This window comes from Salvelinus sp. IW2-2015, unplaced genomic scaffold (genome assembly GCF_002910315.2).
Source record: "Salvelinus sp. IW2-2015 unplaced genomic scaffold, ASM291031v2 Un_scaffold245, whole genome shotgun sequence".
Lineage (NCBI taxonomy): Eukaryota > Metazoa > Chordata > Actinopteri > Salmoniformes > Salmonidae > Salvelinus > Salvelinus sp. IW2-2015.
In genome coordinates this window covers 1,611,860-1,638,870 of record NW_019942528.1, presented here as the reverse complement: position 1 = coordinate 1,638,870, position 27,011 = coordinate 1,611,860, and the positions used below count along the sequence as shown (strand labels likewise).

General features: G+C 45.3%; 1 protein-coding gene across 1 annotated transcript; it reads right to left on the bottom strand.

Annotated features, from left to right (window-relative positions):
• Positions 1-1,287: 1,287 nt before the first annotated feature.
• Positions 1,288-25,256, bottom strand: LOC112068222 (ena/VASP-like protein; the record flags this gene model as incomplete). The annotated part of the gene is made up of 3 exons (XM_024135316.2): positions 24,984-25,256; positions 1,817-1,985; positions 1,288-1,465 (listed from the first exon to the last, which is right to left on the bottom strand). Coding segments are annotated over exons 1-3 (370 nt in total), but the record flags the coding sequence as incomplete, so codon positions are not given.
• Between the last annotated feature and the right edge of the window lie 1,755 nt (positions 25,257-27,011).

The window sequence follows — 27,011 nt, the reverse complement described above, 5'->3', positions numbered from 1 at the left end:
GCCAGGCTGTGCACCAATAGGAAGGCTAGGGGACGGAATGGAGCCGTCACCGGACTTCCCCTCCCAACAGCATATAAGTAGCAGCCTGTAACAGGAGAGGCACATGTGCTATTTGTTAAGTATGGGTAGAGTCAGGCAGGCTTCATATAAAGACCTCACTACATTTCTGTTGTCATAAACTAGACAGGATCTCCTCTAACTACAGGTCTTTACATTGATGTGTGCAAGTGTCTTTCCTGGCGTGATAGTGTTCATAGTTGTAATGGTTAGTTTGGATAGTGTTGCATTAGGCATGTATTATTGTCACAACTGTCTGCAATCGGCCCTCATACTTTATGCTTAAATGACCAATGACCAGGCTACTGAACATATCTAAGTTTGGCAGCCTGGGCCCTAGCCTGGGTTGTGTTCAGTAGGGAAAAACATTTTGAAACTAAGTGAAATGGGGATGTACTATTTGAACTTGTCCAATAAGGCCTTTTAAATAATTTTCCGTTGCATAACATTTTTAAACGTTTTGCTACAATGTGCCCTACTGAACACGACATAGGTCACTGAGTTTATAGTCTAGCAGGGTTCTATGGTTTGTTTTGTATTACCAATTTCCCACACACTGCTGAAAGATTTCACCCTGAGCCATAGAGATATACTAGTTATGGCTCTGTTTTCACCTTAGAGCTTGATATCCAGCAGAGGGAGGTAGAACGGCGGCAGGTAGCCTCATGGTTAGAGTGTTGGGCCAGTAACCAAAAGGTTGCTAGATCAAATCCTCGAGCTGCCAAGGTAAAAATATGTTGTTCTGCCCCTGAACAAGGCAGTTAACCCACTGTTCCTAGGCCGTCATTGTAAATAAACATTTGTTCTTAAATTACTTGCCTAGAAAGACTTGCCTAGAAAGAAAAAATAACTCAGTTGAGATCAATCCAGCAACCAGACTGACTAGCACCTACAGCCCTAATGTCATTGGCTGAACCAAGTGTAAACTGAAAAGGTTGAAATCCTTTCTGAAAATAGATTATATCTATAAGATATCTTATACCTGGTCATTTAACATATATTATATCTTACAACAACCTAAACATGTTCAACAAAATATTTTGTTGATCCAACAATCCTGGGATGATAGTGGAGTTAAACTGGCCACAAATGACTGGATAAAAAGATTTGCATTTTGTGTTGAGTACAACTGACAATTAACATTCATCAGTTTCAGCTACGGCTAAACCCTTTGACTGTGACATAAACAGACTGACATGCAGGTTACTGCCACACTGGAAAGGGTCCCACCTCCGTCTTGCGAGCTGAGCATATTGAGGGCAAACATCATGGCGGTGGAGAAGGTGGTGGCCTCCTCCTTGCTGGCGAAGTTGAGACCGTACACCTGCCTGGCATCACGCCACTGGTGGAAGGTGGGTGTGGCCTGATTATACTTCAGCCCCTTTACTATGGAGTAGTTGATCACTACCTGAGAGAGAGACAGCCAAGTACTCATCATTCATTCATTACTTGTCAAATACTATTGTCAGCTTAGATCAGTGTACAAGATTGAATCCCATCAATAGTGCCATAGAGATTACTGGTACATTTAAAAAACATTGTTTGCTTTTTTATTTTTATCACAGTGCTGAATTTGAAAGAGATTGCATAAGAGATGGACTCTATCTCTATTATTATCCTTAAGCCAGTGTGTGTGATGAAGATGAATAGGCTTGCAGTGTGACATGTCTTCCCCCATATCTACGTCACATATGTAGGTCCATAGAAATGACTAGAACAGACAAATTCACCATAGAAATGTGTGTGTGTGTGTGTGTACCTGCTGGTCCTGTAGTTTGACCCCGACCACGCGGAAGGTGTTGTTGGCCGTGTTGTGGTAGATGTTGATGCGGCTGAAGCCCTGCTGTCCCGGCTTGATTGGCACCCACTTCTTACTGGCGTCATCGTACACCATGACCGAYGCGCGGGCTTGGCAGATACTCTGTTCACTGTGGGGGAGGAAGACACAAGGGTTAGAGGTCAACAACAAAGACATAGGGTTAATGTAAAAAAAAAAAAAAAAAATCCTCAATTTCGTTCTGAGAACGTTTTACTCTGGTTCCTTGAAAGTTTCCCTGGGAGGTTTTATTAACACTATGGGAACAGAAATGATGGGTTATTTGGAGGTTTTTGTATAACTTCCTTAAATCTTTCACTGAATGTTTCAATAATACTTTTAATAACACTGCTAGCTTATTTTGGGTTCACGTTTTTGAACTACAAGCACAGATAGAACACATGCAAATTCCTTTCCTTAGCCATTAATCATGCAAACACGTTTCTTTTTATTGTGACACGGCATCAGTGAGAATCAAACCTATTATCTTATGTTCTCTGTCTATGGAATTAGTCCACTGGGCCACCAGGATGGAACTACCATGCCATGTTTTATACGCATACAAAGCTGTTCAGTTTAATTGGCGAGAACCGAATGCTGAGAACGGAATGTATATGTTTCTTTGTTGTTTAAACCCCTTTTTTCGCCCCAATTTCGTGATATCCAATTACAATCTTGTCTCATCGCTGTAACCCCCCCAACCACCTCAGGAGAGGCGAAGGTCGAATCGTGCGTCCTCCGAAACATGACCCGTCTAACCGCGCTTCTTAACGCCTGCCCGCTTAACCTGGAAGCCAGCTGCACCAATGTGTCGGAGGAAACACTGTTCCACTGATGACGACAAGTCAGTCTGCAGGCACCCAGCTCGCCATAAGTAGTCGCTAGAGCACGATGAGCCAAGTAAAGCCCCCCCGGGCCAAACCCTCCCCTAACCCGGACGACGCTGGGCCAATGTGCGCCCCCCTATGGGACTTAAGTCACAGCCGGTTGTGACACAGCCTGGAATCGAACCCGTGTCTGTAGTGATGCCTCAAGCACTCCGATGCAGTGCCTTAGACTGCTGCACCACTCGGGAGGCGTATGGAAAGTTTTCTTATCGTTCTCAAAACAATTTAAGAACTTTCAGTAGAACCACGAGGAAACGTTTTGCTTTCCCACAGGAGAAGTTTTTCTTCACGTTCTCTGGACTATTTGAGAACATTCCCAATGTCAAACCAGTTAGAAAATGTTCCTAGAACATTTCCAAAATTGAAATGAAATGTAACCATATTTGAACTGCTCTGACACGTTCTGTAATGAAATACCAGGATTAAAAGCTTCTCAAATACGCTGAGGATGTTCCAAAGCCAAGCAGCTATCCCAGAAAGTTGTGGGAAGGTTGTATTCAAAATAACCATAGGACAACCATGCTCTCACCAAGCTCTAAGAAATGCTTGCAGTGCCAGGGTTGTGGGTTCGATTCCCACGGGGGACCAACAGGAAAAAGTATGCACTCACTACTGTAAGTCGCTCTGGATAAGAGTGTCTGCTAAATGACTAAAATGTAATGGTTCTCGGAACATGTGCTAGTTGGGATATGCCAGAATGTTTGGAGACGTGGGCGGAAGGGTGTGTGTTGCTGATCTTGAAACCCTGATCAGGAAAACTCTGATTTAAGAGTGTGAATAACAATATGGTGTGATATTCCTGACAGCATGACAGGGTATTGATGTTTCACACATAGAGCTCTAAAAGGTGAGATTGGCTTATGCCCTCAGGGGACTGTGAAGTGACAAAAAGTTTTAAAATGTTCACCTTGAATACCAAAGGGACAGCGAAGCTCTGCTATTTGAGCTAACTGCTTTAAATAATTATCTTACTCAGTTACTTCAGGCGACCCAACATTCTTAGTCTTTATTGTACAGACTGGCAAATTAGCACTGCATTCACAGCTGTCATTTCAAGACACCAATTCTTAAAGGAAATATTTTGCAAAGTGGGTGCCTCAACATAGAAAGCCTTTTCGATATCCAAAATAAAGTATTTAAAATATCGCAGCTAAATCAAGATTCCACCACAGAGACAGACAATGGGTCATCTGACTCTAAGGCCCCTAGGACATCACTAGTGTTCAAATGCCGGCATGTGGCCTTCCTCTGTGATCTCCTTCCTCCCTAGGAGGTGAAGAACATGGAGACTGACACTTCAGCCATGTCTCAGCACAGCGAATGGGTGAGGCAGTATGAGTGCAGGATTCAGAACCTCTCGTACCAACATCTACTACCGTTTTCACACTATTGTGCCACCCCGACCCGAACAGCTCAGATAGTTTGTTTTCACACTGTCCGTTCCAGCAACTATGGCAGATGTGTAATCAGGCCAGCGCAATACACTACAACAATATTAGATGTTCAGGCTCTGAAAGAATGCCGCAGGACAGGGACTGACAGCTGTCCCTCCTTGATTACTAACACATCCTCACTACTCTTCAGTATCAACCATAACACAACCATCAGACAGTCATCACACAACCAGTCACCATCACTATCCTTGCCAGTGCTTTTCAAATTAAATTGAAGCGCAGCGTGGTAATCAATCAATTACAGATAATCTAAAAATCCAATCATTGCACAGTAATTACGTCCTTGAGGAGACATTGAACATGCAATCGGATATAGCAAGTTTGGTTTACCCTTTATGTGACATCTCAGCCAGTTAGAGCAGCAGACAACAGTGCCGTGCTTCATTTTAGGTTTTGAGTGAGGTTTAGTTTGACACAGTAGGTGAAATAATATCTCAGCAAAAGCTAATAACTAAATAACTAACAGCTAATAACTAAAGGCTAACAGCAATACATGGAGGAGAAGGTTTGAGAGCATCTTCATTTACCACATTCAAAATAGGGAAGTCTTGGGCTCAATTGATTCAATAACTCAATCAATATGGGATCAATAAAAGCCATTCAAATAAATCCAAAATAAGCAAAACCTTATAGAAAACAAGCTTATGCCTCTCTGGTATCCTGGCAACCACAGGTAGACCCCAACATGTTTTAGACTCAACTGTGGGCATAGTTCACCAGTCATCTTCCTCAGTCAAGTAGGACTTAGCAATGGAGGATATCCCGAGTCTACACATGATGGATTTCCTTACTCAAAGCTTTCAAAGACATTACTGGGACTTAGAATATATCTTTATGGTCTATCTGGTTCTAAATTGAGTTGGGCTCAATCTAACCACATAACAGGCGCTTCTACACAGTACAGAGACCACCCATGTCCCTGAGGAGATACTCAGTTCTTTAGTGTCTGACAGATCCCCTTACAAAAACAAGCCCTATTTCTGGAGTCATTTGGGGTCGAGGGTTTATATGCCTTCTCTGTGAAGCATTGGTTTCAGTACCCTACCAGGCTAAGTCAGAAATAAAGCATAGCGCCGTCAATTTGTCTGACTGACATTGCTCAATCATCGCATGTGATGCAACTTAAAGCTTAACGACTGTAGGCTCCTCGAATGTCACTGGGGCCGAGCTCCCTGCCATCCAGGACCTCTTACCAGGCGGTGTCAGAGGAAGGCCCCAACAATTGTCAGACTCCAGCCACCCAAGTCATAGACTGTTCTCTCTGCTACCGCACGACAAGCTGTACCGGAGCGTCCAAGTCTGGGACCAAAAGGCTCCTGAACAGCTTCGACCCACAAGCCATAAGACTGCTGAACAGGTAATCAAATACCTACCCAGACTTTTTTTGTTGCACTGACTCTATGCGCACACACACTACTGCTACATTGACACTCCAACACACACTCACACACATACATACACACACACATATTGACCCCACACACACACATACACACACACACGCTGTTGCTACTCTGTTTATTATCTATCCTGATTGCTTAGTGACTTTTACCCCTACCTACATGTAGATATTACCTCAATCACCTCAACTACCTCGTAACCCCAGCACATTAAATCGGTACCAGTACTCCTTGTATAGCCTCGTTATTGTTATTTTATTGCATTTAAAAATAAAAAAAATGGGGGTGCAAATGTTACGTTTTTCGTATTTTTTCTTTATTTATTTTATGTAGGCTAGTCACTCTCAATTCAGATTCCTGTCTTCTACCACAGACTTACACCCCTACAGAAGATAGTGCTTTTGTAACCACATTACAGCTATGAATACACAGCTGTGAATATAATTTTGGGTTATGACCACTCTTAATGAGGATACTTGCTGTACAACAACCACATGTGTCACGCACTGATCTGTTTCACCTGTCCTTGTGCTCCTTTCCACCCCCTCCAGGTGTCGCCCATCTTCCCCACTTATCCTCTGGGTATTTATACCTGTGTTTTCTGTCTGTCTGTGCTAGTTCGTCTTGTTTGCCAAGCTTACCAGTGCTTGTTCCTGTCAGCTCCTGTCTTTCGCCAGCCTCGCTTTTTCTCGTCCTCTTGGTTTTTGACCCTTGCCTGTCCTGACCCTGTACCCACCCGCCCGACCACTCTGCCTGTCCCTGAGCTTGCCTGCCGTCCTGTACCTTTGCTCCTACTCTGGATTATCGACCCCTGCCTGCCTTGACCTGTCGTTTGCCTGCACCGGTTACAATAAACATTGTTAGTTCACAACATCTGCACTTGGGTCTTACCTTGCTTCCTGATAACATCCTTTACTCTACACTGACTGGTTTGTGGTTAGAGAATGCTAATATTAGCACTTGGTGGTAGTGGCTGTGTATACAAACACCAACAGCTTCCTGATCCATGACCGGTTCTCGTAGGTCGCATACTGCACTGCACCTCCAAATCATAAACAGTATACAACGAGCTCAAAGTATTGGAGACAGTGACACATTTTTGGTTTGTTTTGTCTCTGTACTCCAGCACTTTGGATTTGAAATGATACAATGGCTATGAGGTTAAGGTGCAGACTGTCAGCGGAGGGTAGTTTCTTCCATATCGGGTGAACCGTTTAGAAATTACAGCACTTTTTGTACATAGTTCTCCCATTCTAGGGGACCAAAAGTATTGGGACAAATTCACTTGTGTATTAAAGTAGTAAAAAGTTAAGTATTTGGTCCCACATTCATAGCACACACCAACTACATCAAGCTTGTGTGTTGGATGCATTTGCTGTTTGTTTTGGTTGTGTTTCAGATTATTTTGTGCCCAATAGAAATGAATAAAAAATAATGTATTGTGTCATTTTGGAGTCACTTTTATTGTAAATAAAAATGAAGGAAAAAGGAAACCGCACACTGCTCTTGATAGTATCACCGATATTTAATAAGCTTACGTATCGGCCCCACGGCCTTCGTCAGAGCTTGTAAAGAGCTTGTAAATAAAAATAGAATATGTTTCTAAACACTTCTTCATTAATGTGGATGCTACCATGATTACGGATAATCCTGAATGAATCGTGAATAATGATGAGTGAGAAAGTTACAGATGCAGAAATATCATGGTTGCATCCACATTAATGTAGAAGTTAAGTGAGGACGTAAGTGGCGACTGTGGCTCTCCTTGTCAGTCACTATGGGCTTAAACCCTGTCGGTCTGCCTTATACTCAAGACTACACCTTTTAAAAAAGGATAAGCACTTTTCATGTCCAAGTCATGAATAAAAGTCAAAATTAGAGGTTGACTGATTAATCGGAATGGCCGATTAATTAGGGCCGATTTCAAGTTTTCATAACAATCGGAAATCTGTGTTTATTTTTTACACCTTTATTTAACTAGGCAAGTCAGTTAAGAACACATTCTTATTTTCAATGACGGCCTAGGAACGGTGGGTTAACTGCCTTGTTCAGGGGCAGAACGACTTTTTACCTTGTCAGCTCGGGGATTCGTTTTTGCAACCTTCCGGTTACTAGTCCAACACTCTAACCACCTGCCTTACATTGCACTCCACGAGGAGCCTGCATGGCAGGCTGACTACCTGTTACGCGAGGGCAGCAAGAAGCTGTAAGTTGTAAGTTGCTAGCTAGCATTAAACTTATCTTATAAAAAACAATCAATCTTAACATAATCACTAGTTAACTACACATGGTTGATGATATTACTAGTTTATCTAGCGTGTCCTGCGTTGCATATAATCGATGCAGTGCCTGTTAATTTCTCAGCGAATCACAGCCTACTTCGCCAAACGGGTGATGATTTAGCACTGTCGTTGCACCAAACCTAACCATAAACATCAATGCCTTTCTTTAAAATCAATACACAAGTATATATTTTTTAAACCTGCAAATTTAGTTAATATTGCCTGCTAACATGAATTTCTTATAATTAGGGAAATTGTGTCACTTCTCAGGTTATATGCAGGGTATATGCAGCAGTTTGGGCCGCCTGGCTCGTTGCGAACTGTGTGAAGTCCATTTATTCCTAACAAAGACCGTAATTAATTTGCCAGAATTGTACATAATTATGACATAACATTGAACGTTGTACAATGTAACAGCAATATTTAGACTTAGGGATGCCACCCGTTAGATAAAATACGGAACGGTTCCGTATTTCACTGAAAGAATAAACGTTTTGTTTTCGAAATGATAGCTTCCGGATTCGACCAATGACCAAAGGCTCGTATTTCTGTGTGTTATTATGTTATAATTAAGTCTATGATTTGATATTTGATAGAGCAGTCTGACTGAACGTTGCTAGGCAGCAGCAGGCTCGTAAGCATTCATTCAAATAGCACTTTCGTGCGTTTGCCAGCAGCTCTTCGCTGTGCTTCAAGCATTGAGCTGTTTATGACTTCAAGCCTTTCAACTCCCGAGATTAGGCTGGTGTAACCGATGTGAAATGGATAGCTAGTTAGCGGGGTGCGCGCTAATAGCGTTTCAATCGGTGACGTCACTCGCTCTGAGATTTGGAGTAGTTGTTCCCCTTGCTCTGCAAGGGCCGTGGCTTTTGTGGAGCGATGGGTAACGATGCTTCGAGGGTGGCTGTCGATGTGTTCCTGGTTCGAGCCCAGGTGGGGGCGAGGAGGGGCACGGAAGCTATACTGTTACACTGGCAATACTAAAGTGCCTATAAGAGCATCCAATAGTCAAAGGTATATGAAATACAAATGGTATAAATAGATAGAAAATAGAGAGAAATAAGTCCTATAATTCCTATAATAACTACAACCTAAAACTTCTCCTTCTCCTGGGAATATTGAAGAATCATGTTAAAAGGAACCACCAGCTTTCATATGTTCTCATGTTCTGAGCAAGGAACTTAAACGTTAGCTTTTTTACATGGCACATATTGCACTTTTACTTTCTTCTCCAACACTTTGTTTTTGCATTATTTAAACCAAATAGAACATGTTTCATTATTTATTTGAGGCTAAATWGATTTTATTGATGTATTATATTAACATAAAAGAAAAGTGTTCATTCAGTATAGTTGTAATTGTCATTATTACAAATACATTTYAAAAAATCGTCCGATTAATTGGTATCGGCCTTTTTTGGCCCCCCAATAATCGGTACCGGCGTTGAAAAATCATAAAATCGGTCGACCTCTAGTCAAAATATTGATAAAAAAACACAAATCAACAGAATTATCAGGGGAACAAAACAGACAATAATATGGGGTCTTTGTTTCTAAACATCCCTGAATAATTAAATGGACATTGACAGGCTATGTGTGTGTAATATCTATAGGAGACTTGTGTGACTTATTTCGTTTTAAGGAACATTGTAACGGCTTTCCTCCTGGGATGAAGGAGAGGACCAAAATGCAGCGCGGTTATTGTTCAACATGTTTAATAAGATGATAAACGGTGAACATTAACAAATAACAAAATAACAAACGTGAAAGCCGAGACAGTCCTATCTGGTGCAGAACACAAACAGAGAGACAGGAAACAATCACCCACAAAATCCCAACACCAAACAAGCCTCCTATATATGATTCTATATACGATTACCAGCTGCCTCTGATTGAGAACCATATTAGGCTGGACACAGAAACAGACAAACTAGACACACAACATAGAATTCCCACCCAGCTCACGTCCTGACCAACACTAAACAAGCAAAACACATAAATACTCTGGTCAGGACGTTACAGTACCCCCCTCCTGAGGTGCGGACTCCGAACGCACCCCTAAAACTCAAGAGGAGGGTCTGGGTGGGCATCTGTCCGCGGTGGCGGCTCCGGCGCAGGACGAGGACACCACTCCACCACTGTCTTTGTCCCCCTCCTTAGCGTCCTTTGAGTGGCGACTCTCGCCCACGACCTTGGCCTAAGAATCCTCCCCAAGGCCCCCACATGATTTAGGAGGTAGCTCAGGACAGAGAGGTAGCTCAAGACAGAGAGGTAGCTCAGGACAGAGAGGTAGCTCAGGACAGAGGGGCAACTCCGGACAGAGAGACAGCTCTGGACTAATGGCAGCTCCGGACTGGAGGGCAGCTCATGACTGGAGGGCAGCTCATGACTGGAGGGCAGCTCATGACTGGAGGGCAGCTCATGACTGGAGGGCAGCTCATGACTGTAGGGCAGCTCATGACTGGCGGGCCGGCTTCTGGCAGCTCCTGACTGGCTGGCGCGCTCTGGCAGCTCCTGACTGGCTGGCGGCTCTGGCAGCTCCTGACTGGCTGGCGGCTCTGGCAGCTCCTTACTGGCTGGCGGCTCTGGGCGGCTCCTGACTGGCTGCGCGCTCTGGCGGCTCCTGACTGACTGGCGGCTCCTGACTGACGGACGGCTCTAGCGGCTCCTGACTGACGCGACGGCTCTAATGGCTCGTGGCAGACGGGCGGCTCTGAAGGCTCGTGGCAGACTGATGGCTCAGATGGCGCTGGGCAGACGGATGGCTCAGATGGCGCTGGGCAGACGGATGGCTCAGATGGCGCTGGGCAGACGGATGGCTCAGATGGCGCTGGGCAGACGGATGGCTCAGACGGCGCTGGCAGACGATGGCTCAGACGGCGCTGGGCAGACAGATGGCTCAGACGGCGCTGGGCAGACAGATGGCTCAGACGGCGCTGGGCAGACGAGCAGTGCAGGCAGCTCAGACGGCGCTGGGCAGACGAGCAGTGCAGGCGGTGTTAGGCAGGCAGGCAGTACAGACGGTGCTGGGCAGACGAGCAGTGCAGGCGGCGTTGGGCAGACGCGCCGACTCTGACCTGCTGAGGCGCACAGTAGGCCTGTGCGTGGTGCCGGAACTGGTGGTACCGGACTGGAGACACGCACCTCAGGGCGAGTGCGGGGAGAAGGAACAGGGCACACTGGTTTCTCAAAGCGCACTATAGGCCTGGTGCGTGGTGACCGGAACTGGTGGTACGCGGACTGAGGGCACGCACCTCAGGGCGAGTCGGGGGAGAAGGAACAGTGCGTACAGGGCTCTGGAGACGCACAGGAGGCTTGATGCGTGGTGCCGGAACTGGAGGCACTGGGCTGGAGACACGGCACCACAGGGAGAGTGCGTGGAGGAGAACAGGGCTCTGGAGACGCACTGGAAGCCTGGTGCGTGTGCGGCACTGATGGTACTGGCGTGGGGCGGGAAGGTGGCGCCGGATATACCGGACCGTGCAGGCGTACTGCTCCCTTGAGCAATGAGACTGCCCCAACTTTACTGGTTGAATGCTCCCGTATTCCGTCCAGTGCGGAGGGTGGAATAACCCGCACCCGGGCTCATGCACACGTACAGGAGACACCGTGCGCTCTTCCGCATAACACGGTGTCTGCCCGTACTCCCCCTCTCCACGGTAAGCATGGGAAGTGGGCGCAGGTTTCCTACCTGCCCTCGCCACACTACCCTTAACCCCCCCCAATACATTTTTGGGTGACCTCTCGGGTTTCCAGCCGCTCTGCCTTGCAAGCGCCTCATAATGCCGCCTCTCCGCTTTTGATGCCTCCAGCTCCGCTTTGGGCGCGGACACTCCTCTGGCTCTGCCCAGGGTCCTTCTCCGTCTAGAATCTCCTCCCATGTACATTCCTCCTTGTACCACTGCTGCTGTTGCTGCTGCCCGTTTCCACGCTGCTTGGTCCGGTTTGGTGGGTGATTCTGTAACGGCTTTCCTCCTGGGATGAAGGAGAGGACCAAAATGCAGCGCGGTTATTGTTCAACATGTTTAATAAGATGATAAACGGTGAACATTAACAAATAACAAAATAACAAACGTGAAAGCCGAGACAGTCCTATCTGGTGCAGAAACACAAACACGAGACAGGAAACAATCACCCACAAAATCCCAACACCAAACAAGCCTCCTATATATGATCTCAATCAGGGACAACCATTACCAGCTGCCTCTGATTGAGAACCATATTAGGCTGGACACAGAAACAGACAAACTAGACACACAACATAGAATTCCCACCCAGCTCACGTCCTGACCAACACTAAACAAGCAAAACACATAATAACTCTGGTCAGGACGTTACAAACATCCATTCGATAACTGTTACGCTGATTTCCTCCTCTTCGTCTGAAGAGGAGGTTTAGGATCGGACCAAGACGCAGAGTGGAAAGTGTCCACGTTTATTATCAAATAACTGAACACTAACGAAACAAAATAACAAAAGAAATCTAACCGACAAACAGTCCCGTGTGGCACAACTACTGACACGGAAAACAAACACCCACCAAACACACGTGAAACCCAGGGTGCCTAAGTATGATTCTCAATCAGGGACAACGATTGACAGCTGCCTCTGAATGAGAATCATACCAGGCCTAACACAAATTCCACAAATAGAAAATCACACATAGAACAACCCAACTCACGCCCTGACCAACTAAATAAATACAAAACAAGGAGAAAACAGGTCAGGAACGTGACAGAACACCCCCCCTCAAGGTGCGAACTCCGGGCGCACCACCTAAAACTCTAGGGGAGGGTCTGGGTGGCGCTCTGTCCGCGGTGGCCGCTCTGGCTCGGACGTGGACCCCACTTTAACAATGTCTTTGTCCGCCTCCTTAATCGCCCCCGTGGCCTCCTCCTAACAACCACCCTCCATATCAACCCACTGGACCAAGGGGCGCACCGAGAGACAGGCAGCACACGGACTGAGGGCGCACCGACTAGGCGCAGCCCGGACTGCAGGGGCAGACTCCGGACTGAGGCAGCTCCGGACTGAGGGGCAGCTCCGGCACTGAGGGGGCAGCTCCGGACTGAGGGCAGCTCCGGACTGAGGGCAGCTCCGGCTGGACTGACGGCTCCTGGCCTGGTCATGGCTGGCTGACGGCTCTGGCTGGTCATGGCTGGCTGGCATGGACTCGCAGTCCTGGCTGGCGCTGCGGCTCTGCGAGCTCCTGGACTGCTGGCGTCTAGCGGGCTACCCTTGACTGACGGGCGCTCTACGGCTCGGGACAGAACAGGGCGGCCATCAGACGGCGCCGGCAGGCGGGCACCAGCCCAGACCGCGCTGGGCAGGCCAGGAACAGCCCCAGACGGCGCTGGGCAGGCAGGCAGCCCAGACGGCGCTGGGCAGGCAGGCAGCCCAGACGGCGCTGGGCAGGCAGGTAGCTCAGACGGCGCTGGGCAGGCAGGCAGCTCAGACGGCGCTGGGCAGGCAGGTACACCTGTAGGGAGGAGACGGAGAGACAGCCTGGTGCGGGGGGCTGCCACCGGAGGACTGGTACGTGGAGGTGGCACCGGATATACCGGACCGTGAAGGAATACACGAGCTCTTGAGCAGCGAGCCTGCCCAACCTTACCTGGTTGAATGGTCCCCGTAGCCCTGCCAGTGCGGCGAGGTGGAATAGCCCGCACTGGGCTATGCTGGCGAACCGGGGACACCATTTGTAAGGCTGGTGCCATGTACGCCGGCCCGAGGAGACGCACTGGAGACCAGATGCGTTGGGCCGGCTTCATGACACCCGGCTCGATGCCCAACCTAGCACTACCAGGGCGGCGAGGTGGAATAGCCCGCACTGGGCTAAGTACGCGTACTGGGGACACCTTGCGCTCCACCGCATAACACGGTGTCTGACCAGTACGACGCCCTCTCACTCCACGGTAAGCACGGGGAGTTGGCTCAGGTCTCCTACCCAGCTTTGCCACACTCCGCGTGTGCCCCCCCCAAGAAATGTTTGGGTCTGACTCTCGGGCTCCCAACCGCATCGCATCGCCGCGCTGCCTCCTCATACCAGCGCCTCTCTGCCTTCGCTGCCTCCAACTCGGCTTTAGGACGGCGATATTCCCCTGGCTGAGCCCAGGGTCCCTTGCCYTCCAGAATCTCCTRCCACGTCCATGAGTCCTGGGTTTTTTTCCGCTGCTGCTGCTGCTGTCGCTGCCCTTTTCCACTCTGCTTGGTCCTTTGTTGGTGGGTATTTCTGTTACGGCTGATTTCCTCCTCTTTGTCTGAAGAAGAGGTGTAGGGATCGGACCAAGACGCAGAGTGGAAAGTGTCCGTTTATGATCAAATAAACTGAACACTACAACGAAACAAAATAACAAAAGAGAATCTAACCGACAAACCAGTCCCGTGTGGCACAACTACTGACACGGAAAACAAACACCCACAAAACACACGTGAAACCCAGGCTGCCTAAGTATGATTCTCAATCAAGGACAACGATTGACAGCTGCCTCTGATTGAGAATCATACCAGGCCGAACACAAAATCCCAACATAGAAAATCACACATAAACAACCCACCCAACTCACGCCCTGACCAACTAAATAAATACAAAACAAGGGAAAACAGGTCAGGAACGTGACAATAACACTCAAAACAATATAGCCAGTCAATAACAATGTAGTTAAATACAATTAAAATCACCCCTGTACCTGTGTAAGTGTATAGGCCTATCCCACTGAGAAAAACGTACTTTCAACCAGTTTTGCTGTTGAAATGACATCTTTACAACCAGTTTTGCTTACTGGGATTGGACAGGAGTGCTCAGACACATCACTATCATAATACGGTATTTGCTTTTTCTTTGGGGATACCTTGAAATAGCTATTACACAGAGGTAGTACAACATCCATTACGATGGCTTATAAGGACCTTGAGGCAGAAGTTGTGATAATGCTAGCCTCCAGACATGTTCTAGCTAGACGAGTGGGAGTGAGATGCTGGATGGAGGCTTCTGCTACATTGAGTGCTTAACCATGTCAAATAAGCCTCATGGGTGAGCTGGATAAAGGAGGCCACCATGTTTCTAGCCTTTGGAATTAAGCAAGCTCTGCCCCTACACACACACACACACACACACACACACACACATTAAGCAAGCCTCTGCTGTACATACACAGGGTCTTTCATGTAACATGGATGTTGGGTTTCGGTGTAATGTACTGTATGTACCCCATCCAGTAGCTGAGTACTTTCTGGTAGTACAGTTCTGGGATGTATTCACTAGGAAGCAAACGGAAGCAAATGGCAGAAACAGGGATGTACTAACCTGAACTTGTCCAATAAGAAACGCTATTTTTCGTTGCAAAACGTTTTTACTACAGTGTGCACACTCCTGGTTTACCGGCTTTGTCCAGGAATACTCAAATTGGGGATGGGTTAAATGAATAGTAAGGTAAGGGGCAGCGTTTTTTCTAAAAGCAGGATGCCGGTTTGGCACAGAAGTTGTTGGCCTAATTTCCCCATCGTGACCAATAAATAACATTTTGCCTGGGAACAATTCAGGCTTTCCATGGGAACCCTGGAGGCAGAGGGGGCATCAATCGGTGAGAGGACAACAACCCTAGGTGGTGACCAGCCAGCCAGTGGGCAAACACTTTGTTTGTTGCCAGGCAGGGTAATTGTTTAATGCTGCTGGTTCAGTGGAACGTACCCGAACAGACCCAAATAAGAGAACACGACACGGCATCACTCTCGCTGTCTGCTGCATCATGTGAGCTACAGTATTTGATTGGTAAGGCCTTTCTCTCTCACTCCCTGTTTACTGGGCAACAATGCTATGTCTGCTAGTCTGCTAATTGTAGTTCACATTTCAGTCACATCAAGTGCAAAGCCGAAAATAAAGTACGAGACCTGTAATGAAAAATGTGTAAGGCAGATTAAGAAATCCCACAGATGCCTCCAAATGTAAGGCTGATGATAGAAAAAATGAAGATCCAGGGACACTGACTTCAGTATTAGACTTCAAGGTTTAATTAGAGACTATCCAGCCTAAAGGGGAGAAATAAAATACAAAGAATAAAAGCAGAGATCGTGCACCTGCAGTGGCACTAAAATCTAAGCTGGAGATCTCCCAGCAACCCCTGCTCCATACTTCAGAGCCAGAGTCTACGCTGTCAAAATAAGAGTCTCTCAATACAGGTCCCACACATGCATGCTGTGGAGTGCAGCATTGTCTCTCGTCTTACACAGACAGGTAGACTCATCCTCAGGTGTAGTAGAGAGACCAGTGAGAATGAAACCATCAGCAGTAGCGGGGGACTCCCATTAGAACAGCAGTTCTAAGCAGTTCACGTTTCCTCTCCCATTCAGTCTGTATTCTGTACCCTCCCTGACTCCTTGCTCCACACACCGACGATGAATAAAAACAGCAGCATGCACATTTTGGGGAATGAATTAAAAAAGGAGAAGTGGTTCCTTCCCTGTTATTAAAGAGAGGGCAGCAGGGAGGGGATAGAGTGGATTATACACTCTAGTGTTTTTCCCAGAGTGCAGTGCAGTATAATCATTTTTGGGCAGCTCCACCACACACACGCACCAGCTGACAGAGAGCAACTCAGTGGCGGGATTACAAGCGACTTCCGAGGAGATCGTTACCTCACTCCCGTTTTAAGGCTAAATTAACTAGGGCTTAACTCTCATTTAGGCACCGGGCTGTAATCTCAGCACAGAGAAAGTCCCACTGGAAGGGAGTTCTGCGAGGACAGAGGCCTTCAGTAATTGTGTGGGGCAACTTCCCAGAAGGCCTGGGTGGTATTCATTAGGCACCAAACGGTAGAAAATGGACAGAAACAGGATCTACATGATTTTGTCCAAAAATAAACACTTGTTTTTTCATTCCAAAATGTTTTGTTACGGTGTAACCTATTGAACTCCACTCTGTTGGAAGACCTGGTGGCAAGTGTGGTTATATAAGGAACAGACTGCCAAGACCATTTTCAGACAATAGTAAACTTCTTGGAGACTATTTCAAATATTGCACAATAATGCCATAAAGTACGAGGATTTACATAGCTGTAAACTGAGCATTAAAAGAAAAGATAAATAAAAAATAAACCTCTTTGTGCTCATTAATGCACTGCATTTTTTTCCAGCCAACAATACATAAAACTCTATGTCACCAAACTCCAACTTCAATCCCTAGGAATCACTTTGATGGACACCACATGATGGACGTGTTACGGCTGATTTCCTCCTCTTCGTCTGAAGAGGAGGTGTAGGGATCGGACCAAGACGCAGAGTGGAAAGTGTCTATGTTTTATTATCAAATAAACTGAACACTACACGAAACAAAATAACAAAAGAGAATCMAACCGACAAACAGTCCCGTGTGGCACAACTACTGACACAGAAAACAAACACCCACAAAACACACGTGAAACCCAGGCTGCCTAAGTATGATTCTCAATCAGGGACAACGATTGACAGCTGCCTCTGATTGAGAATCATACCAGGCCGAACACAAAATCCCAACATAGAAAATCACACATAGACAACCCACCCAACTCACGCCCTGACCAACTAAATAAATACAAAACAAGGGAAAACAGGTCAGGAACGTGACAGGATGAGCTCAATGTTTTACCCTGCCCCCACCACTCTTACATATGAAAGTATAGCACGTTGAATGGATGAGAAATAAGCCATATACAGGAGAGAGGGATGTGGCCCTTAATGGTCTTTTCCTCCTGCTCCATTAATGTGCTTATCTTCTTAGCTAAATGTCCTTGCTTGTGAAAAAACGACACACACAGTTCTAAGCCTCCTCCACCACAACCCACCAGCCAAAGTACCACCCAAATTGCAGTGTCTAAAACCAATGATGTTCAATAACACTCAGATACTGTTGCTGTCCAGTGTTCACCACTGTGATATCATGTTCTATAAACTATAACTCCCACTCAAACTAACAGAAACAGCTAAAGCTGACTTGGACCACTTTGTATGTAGGTCAATGGCTGGCACATTAGTGTTTGGCATGAGTGACYCTGACTTCAGCTGAAGTGAAACAGAGTACCATATTGCTGGGTTGATTTTCGGCAACAAATGATGAAGGTATACATCCATGCTATTCAGCAAGAACATTCAATGAACATTTTAATGGTAGACAGTTTGTGCAAATTGTGTGTGCCTCTGTCCTAAATGAAGAACTATCGAATGGTGTCCAAACTAGTGTCACGCAAACTAGACAAAAGTCGAGCAAATTTCCATTTGACGCTACAAAAACATATTCTCGACTTAATCAGGTTAAATCACATTGGTTTCTTCCCAGTCTCTAATGTATGTGTAGCACGTGGGGATGTGTGAWACTCACTCCTCAGCCTGAAGAGTCCCAACTTGCACTGGCGAAAAGCTAGCTTTTCAAGTGGTACTGACTGGTAAGATGCTTTTGGAGGGTGGTCATGTGTGCTAGAAAGGCAGATGGGTCCTGGGTTCGAGCCTTGGTGTGAGCCAAATCAGGAGGAAGCAGTACTCACTAAGCAACCAGCATGATGTCATATGCACAACGCATGTTTAAAAGGAAAGTGAAGGCTACTATAAGCCTGGTCCCAAATCAGTTGTACTGTATTCATGATCAGTTGTGCTGTATAGCCAGCTCCTATTATAGACAGCACACACAGATCTGAAACGAAGTGAACAGTAGTCTTCACTGTATCCAGCCGTCTCCATCTGGGACAGCAACAAAACATTCCATCCATCTTTTCAGGAGGAACATAAAGAAGGGCATTGGAGCGAAACCCAATGTGGAGTTTAGCCTGTAGCCGTTCTTCAATACGAGTGTAAATTAAAACATGGTTCCTTATACAGTGTCTATTCAGAGATTCAGAGAATATAGTGCACCCTGAAAAAAAGATTGTTCAGTGTAGCATTCACATGCTGTTCTATTCTTATCATGATCAGTGGGTGTTGTTGGTTGCTTTAACATATAACGTTAACACCAGGGGGTTAATAAATTAGAACGATTAGAGACTATATTCGAAGTATTCCTTTGGATGTGTCATTTCAGTCACGTGGTCATTTCAGTCACAATGTCATTTCAGTCATTTTCCATGTCATTTCAGTCAAGTCCATCTGTCATTCCCTGGATGAAGAAGCTACCTTTGTTAGTACTCAGTAGGTCAAAATAGAAATGTTCAAAAGTTCTGTCAACCACTTACATCTGCAAAACATTTGTGTTTGCATGTAAGAGGTGCGTGACTGGCTGCAGGGAAGTCAGGTGCAGGAGAGCAGAACTGGGTAATAACCGGAGCAGTTTAATGTGCAAAACCAACGGCAGCCAGAACAACAAAATATGGGTACAAAATAACCCGAAGCGAACCAGTCAGAGTGCACAAACACTTTCCAACAAACCATTTCACACACAGACATGGGGGGAACAGAGGGTTATATACACGACAAGTAATGAGGGAATGTAAACCAGGTGTGTGGGGAAACAAGACAAATGGAAGATGAAAGGTGGATCGGTGATGGCTAGAAGACCGGTGACGTCGACCGCCGAACGCCGCCCGAACAAGGAGAGGAACCGACTTCGGCGGATGTCGTGACATTGCATTACAATTCCAGTGAAATAAATTCCTTTCAATCAATAATAAAATACTGTTTTTAAATGGGAGAATATTCAGAGATGAATCCAGAATATTTAAGGTCCATTTAACATTTTAACACCAGTGGATTTGCTGCTGTATGCATTAGAATCTATAGTGACATTAGCATTAGAAGTTTACAATGTTTTAGTTTTTTGTTTAGAGTAACTAAGTCACTCTCATTAACCTCCCTAACAGTTGCCAATTGGCCATAGTAAAATATGTTGGTTACTCTTCATAAAAACATTAATGAATTAGACATTATAAATGCTCATGCATATGTATAAATGCTTATTAACAACTTGCAAACTGTTCAAAAAAACATGTATTAATGCTTATTCATTAATGATCATGAAGTGTTGCCAAATGAATGCACAACCAACCTGGCTGAGTAGTTGCTGTAGAAGAGTCCAGAATCACTGACACTCTGAGGCATGTAGAACCGTAGTGCTTGGAGCTGGTGGCTATCCATATTGATTACAAAAAAACACTTCTTTTTGAAAAACACCCTCTTTGTTTTTGAGGCAAAACTGTCACATTACTGGGCTTGCTTCCAGAATGCCATACCACGCTTTAAAATGTAACTCTACAGATCAGATGTTTTATTATCCTCAAAAGATTATTCAAACCCACCAGGGAACAACTTGACAGTAGTCATAAAACKGTTTTTTTTTATTAAGAGGGGACTCTCCCAACCCCCCCCCCATAAATGCCCCCTTTTTTCTAGTAAAACACAAATCCAGCAACAAAGAGATTAGCGACGATGAGGTCACTAAAAGGCCTGTGGTAGGGCCTGCTGCAGACGGCTTGTGATCATATTACAGACGGCTGATGCTCCTAGTGGTGCTGATCCTGTAGGCAACACCCCCTGAGTGCTGTTGTCCTCCTGTTGTTCTTCTGTTTGCCTCTGGGATATTAGCCCATATCAACCCCAACCCCCCACCCAGCTGTGACAGGGTGCAGACCAAACATACACACACTGAGAACTTACAGATTGCATGCGCATGCGCATGCGCGCGCACACACACACCCTTCCCTTAAACCAGCCAGCTGTCGCCATGGCCACCCAGCATGCAGGGGCCTGTTCGTATAGTCTGTTTTAATTGGGATGCCCCTTGCTGTGCCATCCAGCACTGGATTTACACTGAAGACAATGGGACAATGATGGAGTGATATGTGTTTGCACTTTGCACTTGTCACCTTGTGGAAGGGGGCCGTCTGAATAAGGTCAAATACATATAGTTGATCTGTCCGGCACGCAAGTCAATTAGTCTACATAGAGACAATCATATACAGTGCATTCGGAAAGTATTCGGACCCCTTGACTTTTTCCACATTTTGTTATGTAACAGCCTTAATCTAAAATGGATTAAATCAATACAAATCCTCATCAATCTACACACAATACCCCATAATGCCAAAACAAAAAAAGGTTTTGAGAAATGTTAGCAAATTTATTACAAATAAAAAACAGAAATACCTTARTTACATAAGTATTCAGACCTTTTGCTATGAGACTCGAAATTGAGCTCAGGTGCATCATGTATCCTTTGATCATCCTTGAGATGTTTCTACAACCGTATTGGGGTCCACCTGTGGTAAATTCAATTGATTGGACTTGATTTGGAAAGGCCCACACCTGTTTATATAAGGTCCCACAGTTGACAGTGCATGTCTGAGCAAAAATCAAGCCATGAGGTCGAKGGAATTGTCCATAGAGCTCTGAGACAGGATTGTGTTGAGGCACAAATCTGGGAAAGGGTACAAAAACATTTCTGCAGCATTGAAGGTCCCCAAGAACACATTGGACTCCATCATTCTTAAATGGAAGAAGTTTGGAACCACCAAGACTCTTCCTAGAGCTGGCTACCCAGCCAAAACTGAGCAATCGGAGGAGAAGGGCCATCGGGTGACCAAGAACCCGATGGTCACTCTGACAGAACAACAGAGTTATCCAGTTATCCAGTTGTCCAGACGGACATCTCTGCATCACTCCACCAATCAGGCCTTTATGGTCGAGTGGACAAARGGAAGCCACTTGACAGCCCGCTTGGAGTTTTCCAAAAGGTACCTGAAGGACTCAGACCATGCGAAACAAGATTCTCTGGTCTGATGAAACCAAGATTGAACTCTTTGGCCTGACTGCCAGGTGTCACGTCTGGAGGAAACCTGGCACAGTCCCTACGGTGAAGCATGGTGGTGGTAGCATCATGCTGTGGGGATGTTTTTCAGTAGCAGGGATTGGGAGACTAGTCAGGATCGAGGGGAAAATGAACAGAGCAAAGTACAGTGACATCCTTGATGAAAACCTGCTTGAGAGCGCTCAGAACCTCAGACTGGGGGCAAAGATTCACCTTCCAACAGGACAATGATCCTAAGCACATAGCCAAAACAACGCAGGAGTGGCTTCGGGACAAGTCTCTGAATGTCCTTCAGGGCCCCAACCAGAGCCCAGACTTGAACCCGATCTAACATCTCTGGAGAGACTTGAAAATAGCTGTGCAGCGACGCGCTCCATCCAACCTGACAGAGCTTGAGAGGAACTGCAGAAAGAATGGGAGAAACTCCCCAAATACAGGTGTGCCAAGCTTGTAGCGTCATACCCAAGAAGACTCGAGGCTGTAATCGCTGCCAAAGGTGCTTTAACAAAGTACTGAGTAAAGGGTCTGAATACTTACAGTGGGGAGAACAAGTATTTGATACACTGCCGATTTTGCAGGTTTTCCTACTTACAAAGCATGTAGAGGTCTGTAATTTTTATCATAGGTACACTTCAACTGTGAGAGACGGAATCTAAAACAATAATCCAGAAAATCACATTGTATGATTTTTAAGTAATTAATTTGCATTTTATTGCATGACAATAGCTTTGTCATTATTGGTTATTGTGTGTAGATTGATGTGTAAAAATAACAGTTTAATCCATTCCAGAATAAGGCTGTAACATAACAAAATGTGGAAAAAGTCAAGGGGTCTGAAAACTTTTTGAATGCACTGTACACGCAAGCACACATGCACAAGCACATACACGCATCTCAGCAGACATAAAGTACCATGACACATACAACTTAATTGGAAATGGACTGTTGTGATTTGAGTAATGGTGGGTGGTTGACATATGAGCCAGAGGGCAGTCTCTAAACTACACTGTGTGGATGAGCCGTCCCATGCTTCGTCCTCCAACCCTGTACACACTCAATAACACAATTTCTTGTTGTGTCAGAAAAAAGGCGGAACAATCTCAAATGTCAATATGATAGCTACGCTACACTCTGACTAGTTGACAAGGAGTCGCTGAGGGTGAGAGCACCACTGTTTTGGATTGGTTAAATTAGTCCTCCTCAGTTAGGATTGGTGGGCAGAGCATTGGGACAAACTAGGCTGAACATAGGCCATTGTCAACCTGAATTACTATAAGTGACTCTGTCATTCCAGGAATCAAAAGAAATTTGGCATGATGCTAACATATAGCATGTGGCAAAGATATTGTTGGTATCACACCTTGGAGAGAGACACATCAGAGATGGGTGGGTCATCCCAGTAGACTACAAGTCTTCCAAACGGAAAAAAGGAATTGCAGTAATGACATGGTGTTTGATCACCAAGGATAAGAAAGGGGGTAAGTAAGTCGTAGACACATGGCTACTGGATACAGCCCTTCCCCCCACCCCAAGCCCTCTGTAAAGGCAGGTCCCTATCTGTCACTAATCATTATCCTTAAAGGGAAATGCAGCCAATTTGGTACTGTAGCGACTAGCTAGTTATGGGCCTGAGGAAGCACTACCACTGGGGAGTTAGGCTAGCGGCTAGCACAATTTATCTGTTTGATGTTATGGGTCAGTCGTCAACTGAAAGGTAAGGAAGATAGCAGAAGGGGGAGAGAATGTCAGAGAGAGAGAACGAGAGCAGGGGGAGTTAGGGTTAGAGATGGGGGGGGGGGGGGGGGAGAGGGTGAGGTAGTTTAAAAGCCAATAACTGCAGGTTCAGCAACAGCAAAGCTCCCCAGGGTTGTCAGGGCCCTGTTGTGCCTCCCAAATGCAGATCTCTGACCAGAGTGAAATCTATACGCTTGTCATTCTATCTGGACTGTTATTTCCCAGACCAAATGTCATTTTCACAAGCTCATAAGCATAATATATATGATACGCTTGTTATTATACCATTAAAATGTTCAGCGGTCTCTTTGGCAGTAAATGCTTTCAGTTTTGTCAAGTGACAATGTTCCTAAAGCTGTTACTCCTTCCGAAGATGAGTTATGTCATCATTGCGCCTACAGTCAGTTGTAAGCCCCACACATTGACAGAAAGGATTTGTCCACAGTCCTATGTGTGAAACATGGTATTGGGCCTTAGCAAGAAAGTCATAAAACAGCTACATTCCCCTCCTTCAAATCAAGAAACTATGCACAAACACAACGAGGTTGTAAAATCCCAGTGATGTCATGTAAAGCATCCCTAGGTTATTCTTCRCGCATACTGACTACATCACCTGGGTTGTGTTCAATAGGGCACTCTGTAGCGAAATCTCCAGGTTGTCCTTCCCTGTTTAACTCAGTTTTTTCTCTCTCAGTTTGGCACTTAATGAACACAACCCTGAAAATCCAATCCTCACAAATCGCACACCCCAACCCTGGTCCCAGTCTTTCTAATCTCCTTTGTTTTTGAGACCCAGCTAGCTTGTGGTGGGAATCCCACCATACTACACAAATTAGCATTAGCTTAGCATTCCTAAGCATGGACAGCCTGTACACCAGCGTAAGATGGGATCAATCCTCTCTGAGGCAAAACTGACACACTGATTGAAACTCATCTCCTTTTCCTCCGTGAAGAATGGAGAGATTTATCAAACTCATTCCTCTGAACAGCTGGCTGCAGTCTCAGCTCAGTGGATTGAAGGAAACACTCCCTGGAACTATTAAGTGCTTTTACTGACACAAACAGCCAACAGCTCTATGGTTTCTTACCGAGCTGAAAAGAGAGACTCCGTTTTGTATAGGAACTACCTACCAAAACCATTTTCCTCTAGGCCATAAACATTTGATATTACTGTATTTACATCATTGTCCAATCACATCTCTGATCAATACACTTCACACCTGAATAGTAAAATGTCCAACAATMTATTATTATTTAACTAAGCAAGTCAGTTAAGAACAAATTTGTATTTACAAAGACAGTTGGTTAACTGACTTCTTCAGGGGCAGAATTACAACTTTTTACCTCGTCAGCTTGGGGATTTMATCTAACAACCTTTTGGTTACTGGCCCAACACTCTAACCACTAGGCTACCTGCCGCCCTGTGGCAYAGAGCAACTTCAGTTTTATATCTAATAACTAGCTACCAAAACCATTTCTCATCTAGGATGAGAAAGTCAAGCCTATTCCTGATACATATACTATAAACAGAAAAATTCTGAGGCAGATGGACAAGGCAAAAGCAACACAGTGGGAAAGGCAATTATCCTTACCCGAAGTCATCAAAGGAATACATGGTTGGCAGATGGTGTCAATGGAGGAGGTAGAAGTGAAACCCTTTTGCATAAAATGAAAAGTGGCGGAGATTACATGGAAAGGAAAGCATTAGTGAGGCCGGAGAGCATGTGGAACGCACACCTCATCTTCTATCTTCTTCAGACGGGTCAAAAATAAACAATCATTCCAGAAGCACAAGAATCCACATTAAACTGAGTGAGTGAAGAGAAATGGAAGGAGTGAGCGTGACAGTGTGTTTGTGTGAGAGTGAGAGAGGAAGGGAAAGAGAGAGAAGGCGATAGCGAGTGAGTGCGAGAAAGTCAGAGAGAGTCAGGAAGAGAGTCAGAGAGAGAAGGAGAGAGAGAGAACAGAGAACATGTGATCACGCCAGCCCAGTCACCTTGCCTATACCCACATCCACTCAAAGGATTGGAGGTCTGTATAGCCTATCTGCTTCTGAGGAGTCTCGCCCATTGAAAGCACTGAAAGAGCCACATGATCCCTGTAACCAGTATATAAGCACGGCATGATAGCCTGGTCCCAGATCTGTTTGTGTTGTATAGRCAACGACTATAGTCGTTGTCAATGCCAAACAGCAGATCAGGGACCAGTCTAACGACATGATAGGAYTTTGTCAAAATGTCTCTTGGCAACACTGTCACACATGCACCTATCTTAGATTTAGTATTTCGACTAAAATACCGACACAATTTCACATGAACATTTTATTAATTTCATTCTGTTGCCAAATAAATTAAAACTCTGGTCATTTAYCCTAATTTTTAGTCAGATCTAGCCTAATATGGATAAGCAGGTTTTTCATGACTTTCACTTGACCTATTTGCCACTGCACAGCTTCTACASCTAGTGTTACTGCAGTTATTTATGGCATTGTTAATTAGGGGGATTCTTCCTCAACGAGATTCCATCAGGCTGATGCAAACATAGATCAACAAACTGCTATGCAACAAAGCAAAGTGTGGAAAACAAAGAGCATTCTCTCAGCCCTGCAAAGGAGGGTTTAGGTTCATTGCTTCAAGGAGCCTTCAAGGAGCCATATATAGGGTTAATTGCTACTACAATGAAACAATATGCTAGTGGGAATCTATAGTCCAACAGACAGTCGAACCAGGGTGTATTGGGTCTGTTCTGATGATGATCCTGACACACACACACACACACACACACACACTGAAAACAACATGCAAAATAAGGACTCTTCTACATGTATGGTTGGTTTCTACATGGAGTGGGAATACAAGAAGCAGAATCTGGATCTTCATCAATAAACTGCAGAGGACATCATCTTCAGTAGAATACGACGCATGTGATAAGGTTAGAGCTCGTCGAGCTGGATCACACGAAAAGCCACTGATCTGAAAAGCCCGCAGGAAAACGCAAAACTCAGCGTTTTCACATCGCCAGCTACCTTTTTTCCGGCAGATGAGTCACCGCGGCGACCGCGCTCAAAAATCATTCGGCATTAACGTTTCCCGGGAGATTTTCCCCATACGCAATGACTGAGTATGGCTGGCAGGGAGAATACAAAGTCATCATAGCATGATAAAACACTAATGCTAAAGCTATAAATAGCCGRGCATAGGACAGCAGTGGAGTGCAGTGGATGCAATGGAAGCACTGAGGTTGAATAAATCATTTAATTAAATATTTCCAGTCACCTTGTGTCCTTCTGAAGATGTAAGACTTCCCTTTGGCTTCCTGACTGAAAGAACAGCCTCTGGCCAGACATAGGCTACAGGACACATGGAGAGCTTCAAAAAGCATGATATAAGACACTTACACACATTCATCCGTCTATACAATGAGACAATATATGAGTCATATAATACATGTATACTATGGTGTTAAATGAGATGCATCAACTTGTCAAACATGTATCAACTGCGTTTCAGTGATGTTACACTCCAGCAGATTTGGAAGCATGGGTATCCTTAGCACAATGTGAKATTTTTCTGTGTAGTGTTTATCAGGATATACGTAACTATCTATCTTTCATCATTTGG